We start from the raw sequence: 10,557 nt of genomic DNA on the forward strand, positions 1-10,557 counted from the left end.
TTTTAGTTTATGTGCTGTATTTTGTTAACAATGTTTTATAATGGAATGAGTCCCCTTTACATTTTCTGTAATGTAATTTATCCCCTTTGTATACTTTCTATAAAAAGTACTACGGGACTATTTAAATACGACTGCAGATGAAAAGTAGCCTTTCTGGTTCACTGGCATATTTTCAATAAGTACTGTCCCTGTCAAATAAAGTAAGACAATAATCCAAACTAAACCTCTTTTTAAATGGTCAATAAAGATGAAATTAATTGACAGTTTGTTCATTATTAGTCTTTTACAGACGCTCTCTTATCCAGAAAATTCTTCATCTAGTAGAAGAACAGCAACATAGTGGAGTTGGTAGAAAAAGTAAATACAGTAAAGAAGCTTATAATATCCTTCAATCTAACAAATGATAACCAAAGTTTTTACCTCCACATTCACAAGAAAACAGCATCTAAACAAGTGTAATGTGCTTTAATATGTGCCGTCCCTCAACTCCTTGATGTTTGCAAGCAAGGTGAACGATTGTGTAATTGGGCCAGCAGGTGCCAACAGGAAGTAGAGTTGTTTGTCTGGGAAAACCCTGAAAATAGAGAGATTTAGTTGAAGGTGAGATGAGTTCTCTAATGTCCTAAAAAAATTAATAGGAAAATCTAATTAAATGGCTTGTTAAATATTTTAATGTATTACTACTAAAATTATATACTAGTAATAATAATAATAATACCAATTATACTATAATAGTAATATTGATAATCTATATATCTTTAACTTCTACTAATACTAATACTAGTTCTCTAACCCCCACTACATTTACATTAGCTGTACTCATGCATATATTACTACTAATACTACTTCTACTACTGATAGTATTACTAGAGTACAACTACTCTAGTAATACTGCTAATATTACCACTACTTCTTGACACTTTTATTATCTTTTTATATCTTTTTTTACAGCTGCTGCAGCCATTTTCTGTTTCTATAGTTTTTATTCTTTATATTGCATAATCAATTGAACAAATCAAAGTGCTCCTATACACCGTTGTTCTTCCAAATTGAAGGATTTATAGGATTAGGATCCTATAACCCCCCCCCCCCCCACACACACACACACACCCTACAAGACAACAAATGCAATCACCATTAACCACAAACACAAAAGCAAACTAGCAAAGCATAAGAAGACAAGAAAAAACAAAACAAGAAACAAAACAAACAACATTAAACAAAAAACAAATTTAAAAACACCAAACTAGGGCTGATCCGGAATAGTCGAGGATTCGATGCTTTGATGGGCGGAGCCTGATTCGACTGTCAATCTCACTGTCGAAGCTTCGCTGCGACACAAGGATCATGCCATTTCAGCGATATGGGGGTGCTCAATGTCTGATTTTACATAAACTACCAGTTTTCTCCCAATAAGTTAATATACAGCCTATTACAATATACATTTCAAGGTTTAATGCTGTAAATAAACATGTAAAAAGAATTAAAAACTTCCAATAAATGTTTTTAAAGTGCGTAAATAAATCCTAAATTGTAACCCTAACCCTGGGTCATCAGTGCCCATGTGTAGGTGTAGCGTGAACGTATGTAATGGCAGGAGGGACACTTGCTGAAGAGATAGAGCCACAGTTTCACCAGTGTTGTGCAGAGTTGTCCGCACCTTGCGGGACTTTCGGATAATTTATCACCGTTGATGAACCATAATTTTTAAACAGCCACTACTTGAAATAGACCCTCAAGGAACTGTGACGTGCATGCAGTTGTGCAGCACGGCAAAAACTCTGCACAAGACCTGTGAATGGCAGGGGCGAGAGAGAGAGAGAAAGAGAGAAAGAGGGGTCAACAATAAGCCTCAGTTCACCGTGCACAAAAATACACATGATTCGAGATCAGTCGACTATAGGCAGGACTTGGCAATTCTGATTCGACTATGTAAATCCATAGTCAAAAAACATGAACGTGAACACTCACTCAGAGAAAGCAGCTTAGTAGGTTATAAAATCAGTAGCTAGTAGTAGTCAATCATTAAGACTTAAGAATTTAAGTTCTGAATTAATATATTCATGTTCTTCTGAGGTTTAATTTGGGAACCATCCTCGATACTATTCAAAATAGATGTACTTCTACTTTAGTTATCACTACAACTGGTAGTTCCACTAATTCCATTTCTGCTCTTCACAACTGTATTTTGAATTTACAAAAACTCATGCTACTTCTTAAACTGTTAATACTATTACCATTATTATTACCATTATTATTATTATTATTATTATTATTATTATTATTACTGTTTTTATTATTACAACCTCTACTACATATCCAGTAATCTCATACACTATTAGTTGGATTGTAAAAATAATAAGAAAAGAAAATGTAATTTAAGATGTAGTGACTCACCTTCACCAGGGGACACACCCTGCTCCTCTTCATAATTTTTCATCCTCTATATCACAGTCACTGCAGCAGAAACACACATGTTGATAGGGCTGAACAATTAATACAAATTTGCAATTGCCATGTAAATTGCAATTGCAACAAACAATATTTGTTAAAGGTGATTTATATGTCAAAATACCATTTAAAATTTTAGATTTATGTGTCAAAATACAATTTTAAATTAACTATTGTCGTGCTGCAGAGATGCCCTAGCCTACATATTATGTTCTCAAAACATCTTTTTTTGGTACAGATTGCCTCAAAAATCATGCCATAATTAATTTAAATATATTTTCAATGCAAATCAGAATAATAATATAAAAATAAAAACTTAATTTAAGTCATGTAGTTATTTTAAACCAAACCATGATCTTTTCCTAAACTTTGGCGACTAAACCTAATCAAAGTTCTTGCTAATTTGACCGCAGAGCCCTACAAGTACAAACCAGCGCTAAAGGGTCTTGACATAGCGTCTATATGTGGTGCCCTGATATGAGAACGGGTTGAATGCATCCTCAGATTCATATGTTCTTACACAGCCTTGTAGAAATTCTTCTGGTTCACCATGTGGTCGTGGAAGATGTTTATGGCTTTAAACACGTCTATCTGGTCCTGGTATTCCTCTAACACCTTTCTGTACCTGACACACAGAGCAAAAATGATCAATTAGGATAACATAAAACAACTACCTAACCTCTTGCTCAAACCCCATTGGCTCAAAGATCTGGGGCCTCATGGGGCCTCAGGTCAGGAGGGACTCATGGGCATGGGATGATCTTCTGTGAAGTTGCTGAAATCAAACAAACCAAAACTGGAAAACTGACACTCAAAGTAGAGTGACTGTTGTAAACAAACTTTTACTGAATACTGTAATACCAGGATGTGTTACAAAATACTATAGTTTGCTTTCTGATGAGAGTTGGATGAGAAGACTGATAACGCTATATGTAAATATAGAGCGGTAGCCAGCAGCTGGTTAGCTTAGCTTAACATAAAGACTGGATACAGAAGTAACAAAATCCACTTACCAGTTAATCTGAAGCTAATTAACATGCTATATCTCACTTCTTAAAGTTTAAAAACAACAATTTGCTATTTTACAGGGGGGTTATGCGGCTCTGAGAAGTTGCCAGTGGAGAATCCAGCAAACAGCAAATTGTTTTTACACAAGAAAAGTACAAATCTGTGCAGCAGAAGCAAACCTATTCTGACTTTTAGCCCTTAGATGGATCCTACATTTCCCAGAATGCAGTTCATTACTGTCTCTTTGTCATAGCCTCCATAAGTCTTCACAGGCTACATAGTACTAACCATGATGAGTAAAATCAGTGGAGTGCTCCTTTAAAGCTATAACTCTTAACTAATACCATTTATTCATACTATTTATGGTCAACATTTCTTAAGCAACAGCCATCTATCCATCTATTCATCTTCAACCGCTTATCCGGAGTCGTGATCGCGGTGGCAGCAGCTCAAGCAGGCGACCCCAAACCTCCGACCTTTCCCGCACCACATTGACAAGCTCTGACTGGGGGATCCCAAGGCGTTCCAAGGCCAGTGTGGAGTCAACAAGTATGGAGATAATCTCTCCACCTAATCCCGGGTCTTCCCCGAGACCTCCTACAGTAGATGTGGCTGAAACCCCTCCCTAGGGAGGCACCCAGGTGGTAGATCTACAAAACACATGTAGACAGGATCCTTGCAAGAATGAATAGCTGATCTGTTGTTCTATGACCAGGATGGAATCCGCATTGTTCCTATCCAATCCGAGGTTCAACTATTGGCTGAGACCTCCTCCAGCACCTTGGAGTAGACTTTACCAGGAAGGCTGAGAAGTGTGATACCCCTGTAATTGGCACACACTCTCTTGCCCCACCACTCCTTATGAACTGTCCCCAACTTCTACGCAGTGTTGAAGAGGTATGTCATCCAAGACATCCCCTCCACATCCAAGGCTTTAAGTATTTCTGGTCGGACCTCATCATCTTTGCCACTGTGGAATTGTTTCATAACCTCAGTGACTTCCACCAGGGAAATTGAAGATGATCCCCCATCAGTCTCCATCTCTACCTTCACCATAGAAGACCTGTTAGTGGGATTCAGGAGCTCCCCAAAGTGTTCCTTCCATCGCCCAATTACCTCATCAGTAGAGGTTAACAGAATCCCACCCTTACTTTACACAGCTTGGATGGATCCCCCTTCCCCATGTTGTGACGGACAGTTTTCCAGAAGCACCTTGTTGCCAACCGAAAGTCCTTCTCCATGGCTTCTCTGAACTCTTTGCCTCTTTCAAGATGTAGCCCTTCGAGCCAGTCAGTACCTCGCAACTGCCTCTGAAATCCTTCAGTATAACATATCCCGGAATGCCTCCTTCTTCAGTTGGACAGCTTCCCTGACCACCAGTGTCCACCACAGTGTTCGAGGGGTTACTGCCCCTTGAGGCACCTAAGGTTTTGAGATCACAGCTCCTCGCTGTAGCTTCAGCAATGGAAGCTTTGAAAATTGTCCATTGAGGTTCAATGTCCCAGCCTCCACAGGGATGCTAGAAAAGCTCCGCCGGAGTTGTGAGTTGAAGATCTCTCAGATAGATGCCTCTTTCAAACAGTCCCAGATCATGACTCAGGCTACATCTACACTACTACGTTTGTGTTTAAAAATGTTTTAAAATAAAAATGATCTCCATAAACACCAGCGTTTTAGCTGCATTTCACAATTTATGCACATCTCGTTACCATTCAGGTACACTGGCCATGCGCACGCTACAACAACCAAACCAGATTTCTTTGCATGGGCCAACACCAAGGTCTTACTGAAGTAAGATGGGAGTCCAAAGAGACTGTGGTGGCGAAAAAACAGACTGGGAGTCCTTGCAAAGTACAATATTAACAATATATGTAACAATATTTGAATAAAAATATCAAAGCAAACACTGTCAGGAGCATAGTGTTTTTTCTTTGCATAACTGGTAAGACCCAATCAGGAAGCCAAATGTGAGTGTCTGCGTTGTGTTTTTCAAAGTCCTTTCTTTTGGCCTGTATGCACTAAAATGTTACCCTGGAGTTTTAAAACAAATACGGGATTGGCAGTTTTTTCAAACTTCTCCGTATTGGATTTGCCGTTTTAGTCTGGACGGGAGGTTTTGAAACAATTGCATGAGTGTGAGAGAATTAAAATAAATTGGTTAGGAAGTCAGAATTGAGTTAATATATTTAATGTTTTATTTAAATAAAAATTAAATAAACAATTAAGAGAAGTGCCCTATTTTTCACTTCAGCCCCTGCCCCCTCAAAATGTCTGTACACGTCCCTGTACCTGCGAATCCAGGTGACCTCCTTCAGACTCTCTACACTCCACTGATAGTAGATGCTGCAGGCCTTATCCTCAGACCCAGACACCATCGGAGAACCAGGCTTGAGCTCAGCCAGGAAGTCCCGGAGGCAGGCCCGGGCCGACAGAGCCACCAGCCAATAGATCGGCTCCTCCAAAACCACAGAGTGGAAAGACTGCAGGGCGAAGTGGAGCCACTGTGGGGGAGGCGAAGTGAGGGGGCTCTGGAGGAGGAGACAATCAAAAACTAAATTACATTTTGTTCACATTCTGCCAATTTTATACATATATATTTTTTATAGTTTTATATTTATATAGGTGTATGTTTATTGTTGTTGTACACCTAGTCACCAAAACTAATTCCTTGTATTACTTGGTAATAAAGCTGTTTCTGATTCTGATTGATTCTGATCATTCTCCTTATTAGAGAGCAAAACTGCTCTTTGTAAACACAGCCTGTCTGTCTCACCTGGTTTCTGCTTCTGTAGTGTTGAAGTGTGTCCAGCAGCAGTGATCTTGTGTTCTCATCTGTGTCCTGTAAACTACACATCAGGGTCTGGAGGAACAAAAACATGATGCTTATATCTCCACCCAGTCACACCAGTTCACCTCAGACTGGGAATTAACATCACATTCACAGCAGTGCAAACATCAAGTCTGTCAAGTTTGACCATGGACCCCCATTTGAAAAGATTTTGTCCCCAGGATCGCCCATCTGATAAAATCTAGATTTTTAAATGATTTATTTCATAAAATGTATGAAATCCATTAACATTATAGTCATACCCCCTGGAACCATTTCTTAAAGGCTGAATCAACACATTTACATAACACAGGTGGTCCACAGGATAGTAACATGGGTCGCATTAGCTGGTGAAGTAATGTGGAAAAATATACAACTATAGTATTTGGCACCGGATAACGAGTTTTTGTATTCAATTTCAGTTCCGTTTTAATTAGTTTTTAATGTGAATTTGCTAGTTTAGTTTAGTTTTCATTTTTTGAAAATGCTTAGTTTTAGTTTAGTTTTTATTAGTTTTAGTATTTGTCACTGCAAGATTTGATTTGATTTATTAGGATCCCCATTAGCTGATGCAAAGAAATGCATCCGCCGCTCTTCCTGGGGTCCACACAAAACATATAACAAGAATAAAAACACACTACACAATCAATACACAGATTAAGAAATTACAAGAAAAAAACACAACCAATAGACAGAACAAATATACAAAATAATAAAACAACAAAACAGCAAATTTTCAAGGAATACAAAGATAAAAGAATGTATGATAGGCTCTATTTACTAATATAAGCAGACATGAAATATTCCTTTACTTGTTTTTTAAAACCAATATTATATTGAGTTTTAACAAGATGACCTGGAAGAGAGTTCGATTCCACCATAGCTCTATACAGCACTGTGCGTTGTTTTGAGTTTGTTTTGGATTTTGGAATAATATATTTACCAATTATGGCATGCCTAGTGGGGTGTGTATGTACATTAGAACTCAGAGTAAGTTGCCTATACAGACAGTCAGGAGTTTTCCATACATTAATTTTGTTTATAAAGCCAAGAAATTATACTTTTAACCTCTCATCAACCTTTAACCAGAAGAGTTTACAGTGCGTTTTGTTAACATTAGCCCTTATTGGACAACCAAGGGCTAAACGAGCAGCTCTATTCTGAACCCTTTGTAGTTTCCCTAAATTCATCTTTGTAGTTCCTGACCAAACCACAGAGAAATAATCTAAATGTGATAGAACTAGGGTCTGCAAAACATGTTTATATATATTTCTCCCCATCTTTTTCACCAATTCATCTATATGTCTTGACCACGACAAATTATACTCTATGGTTACCCCAAGAAGCTTTGTTTCCTGTACCTGCTCAACAGCAACATTGTTTAGTACTAAATCCAACATGTGTCTTGTCTTTAATGAATGTTTAGTAATAAATAAGATGCTTTTAGTCTTGGCTATATTCAGGACAAGTTTTTTTATCAGTAATCCAGTTAAATACCATCTGCAACTCGTTGCTGATAGCTGCAGTTATTTTTTTCTAAAGCTGGTGCAGGCATATAAAGTGTTACATCATCCGCATACATAGACACAGATGCTCTTTTACAGACCAGTGGGAGATCATTCGTAAAGATAGAGAAAAGCAATGGTCCTAGTGATGACCCTTGTGGGATCCCACATGCTACAAACCCTACCTTTGAGAAGCTTCCATTGAAATACACCTTCTGTGTTCTATCTGTTAAGTAGCTCTCTACCCATGCTAATGTTGATGGTGTAAAGCCATAACATCTGAGTTTCCCTAGTAGCAAACTATGGTCAATAATGTCAAAGGCGGCACTAAAATCTAATAATACTGCTCCGACAGGCAGGATGCCAAGCTCAGTTCAGTTTAGTTCAGTCCAGTTTAGTTTATTCACAAAACATTAAAATACAAGTACAATTAAAGCTGCAAGCAGCGTTGGGCGGGCCCTCGCACTTGTAGCGCACATTCTGGAGCTCTGCCGGTGCGGCTGTGAATTTGCTACGCGGTTCCGACGCCGCGTGAAGGTGTTATATGTCATATGAAGCACATGCTACATCTACGGTATAATTTAAAACCTACATACAGAAAACCCTATGAGCAAACTACCCTGACGAGCTTCAGCACATGAAACTTTTTTGGTGTAAACGAGGGTACGACGCAAGAGAGAGAGGGTCAGCTGAAGTGTAAAGTTTAGAGTTGCTGCATGAAAATCTTGGAAACATACAGACGGCACCAACAGAGGCTGAAGCAGAGGAAGGAAACGAGAAAAAAATCACTTCTAGAGAGAGCTGAAAATCATGATGAGAGACTGATGAGAGACTGATAAGAGACTGATAAGAGAGTGGACGAGCATCAGAGGATCAGAGTTTAGTTTAGTGAAGAAAGAAAGGCAGAGAGATGAACAGGTAGAAAGATACAAAAAAAAGACAAACAAACTGGGCAAAATCATAAACCTCTGACCTCCAGTGTGCTGCTGACTCTGTGCAGATAGAGCGCCTCCTGCTGCATGAAGTTGTTGAAGCAGCGCTGAGTCAGCTGACCAGAACGGAGCTCCTTGAGGAAGGAGGACAAGTGGCGAATCTCCTCCACCAGCAAGTAGCTGTTGCCCCACAAAACATCAAACAGACTCAGACCGTGCATGATTCCTGAGACAGAGGGGGAAAAATCTAAATGTTATTGCTATGTGATGTTTAATAGTCCTGCGTTATATTAAGAAGTGTTTCCAGTGTTCAGTCTATCGTACAGCTAGTGACTGGCAAAAGTTATCAGTGGGAAAGATCTGTAAGAAGGTAAGTGGACTTTTTTGGATTGTTTTGTCAAACTTTTATTTCCAAAGTCAGACATGGCCCAACAGTAATTTCTTTGCCATACGTACTGGGATGCTACAACAACCAATAAACTGTTACCTGGTTTCCTGTCGCTGGGGAGGATTTTAGAAAAGGAGCTGGAGATAAACAGAGGAGATTACAAACAAGCACTTACTGTTTGGGTTAACACATAATGACAGTGTTATTCACAAACATATTCATACACATGTTTATCTTATCATGTTCAATTATTGGAGAGACTGTGATGTTTCCATAACATCTAATAAAACATTTTTACCTGAAAAGTTGTCACTGCTGGAATTCTTTATGAAATGTGAAGAAACAAACTCCAAACAGCTTACCACCACATTTTAAGCACGCAGAGATTAAGAGTTTGACAAGGCCGGGACCCCCACTCTCACAACCCCCTCACAGTATAGTGTACTTCTTCTGTAAATTTTTACACATCCCCATGTACATATGTCGCACAACCCTGCACAAACTGTCATTTAAATAACATATTGTACATATTCTTTATTCTTGTTTTATTTTGTTTTTTAATATATTATTGTCAGTTTTATGTTTTTTGGGTGATTCTTGACTTGCAGTACCTGCTTTATCTTTCTTTATACCTTCTACTTACTATGTTTGTTGTTTTGCACCAAAATACCAAAGCACATTCCTTGTATGAATGTGGAAACCTACTTGTCAGTAAAGTTGATTTTTAATCTGGTACTCAACAGATTTTGTGTCCCTTAAAGTAAGAAACCTGAACACTTGCTCCATTGTTATCAGACTTTCGCCTACCTGACTGTGGTGGAGCAGATGTAGAACCTGAGCTCTCCACAGGGGGCGCTGTGCAGCTTTCCACCTGAACACAAAACGCACACAAAGATTTAGTTTGAGACCTGTAGCTCTCACACTTTTGTTCTCTTCGCTTTTTATTATTTATTCTGCCGTTGTTTGGCAGCTAACTAGTCCTGTACCGTTTTTTCCTACAAACTTGGTTTCAACTTCAAATTTTACATCTTCTTCATGAGATGGGTGCTATTACCTGTGTAGCTGATATCTGTAATGGTTGATTTTATTTTAATATTTTTGTGCATTTTAAAATGAATGGGTTCCTATGGGTCTCTTCTTCCAACCTAGCAGGTGCGGAGCTAGACTCCCATGATGCATGGCAGTTCAGGAAGTTTTGTTAAAATTTGCAAATAAGTCTCCTATTCGTTTGAAATACAAAACAAATACTTTGTGATTTATGTATTTGTTAAATGTGTCTTTTTATAAGAAAAAATAGTGTTTTTTGTTGGTAATTGTCATTCTTGTGGTGGTTCACTATTGAAACCAGGAGTGTAGTGCCTGTTTCATTTGATAAAAATGGCTGCATTGATAGCTAGCCCACAGTCAAGTTTCAGTCAGCTCAAGTAGTAATTTCTGATCATCTTC

The 10,557-nt window shown here is 38.5% G+C and overlaps 1 protein-coding gene across 1 annotated transcript; it reads right to left on the bottom strand.

Annotated features, from left to right (window-relative positions):
* LOC119911946 lies at nt 1-10,290 on the bottom strand. Its single transcript, XM_038730919.1, has 9 exons — nt 10,257-10,290; nt 9,919-9,982; nt 9,211-9,248; nt 8,765-8,949; nt 6,233-6,319; nt 5,749-5,987; nt 2,972-3,076; nt 2,398-2,457; nt 1-574 (listed from the first exon to the last, which is right to left on the bottom strand). The coding sequence occupies exons 1-8, from the start codon at nt 10,288-10,290 to the stop codon at nt 2,427-2,429; spliced, it is 783 nt and encodes a 260-aa protein (XP_038586847.1). The 3' UTR covers nt 1-574; nt 2,398-2,426.
* Nucleotides 10,291-10,557: the final 267 nt, after the last annotated feature.

This window comes from Micropterus salmoides, unplaced genomic scaffold (genome assembly GCF_014851395.1).
Source record: "Micropterus salmoides isolate LMB-PRFRI ecotype aquatic unplaced genomic scaffold, ASM1485139v1 Ms_hic_scaffold_2, whole genome shotgun sequence".
Classification (NCBI taxonomy): domain Eukaryota; kingdom Metazoa; phylum Chordata; class Actinopteri; order Centrarchiformes; family Centrarchidae; genus Micropterus; species Micropterus salmoides.

Excerpts from the sequence above, each read along its gene's own strand:
- LOC119911946 (XM_038730919.1), bottom strand. The coding sequence starts at position 10,290 with ATGCATCATGGGAGTCTAGCTCCGCACCTGCTAG. Across the intron at positions 9,983-10,256 it reads TCTAGCTCCGCACCTGCTAG|GTGGAAAGCTGCACAGCGCC; the intron begins GTTGGAAGAAGA and ends TTTTGTGTTCAG. Across the intron at positions 8,950-9,210 it reads CCCCAGCGACAGGAAACCAG|GAATCATGCACGGTCTGAGT; the intron begins GTAACAGTTTAT and ends CCTCTGTCTCAG.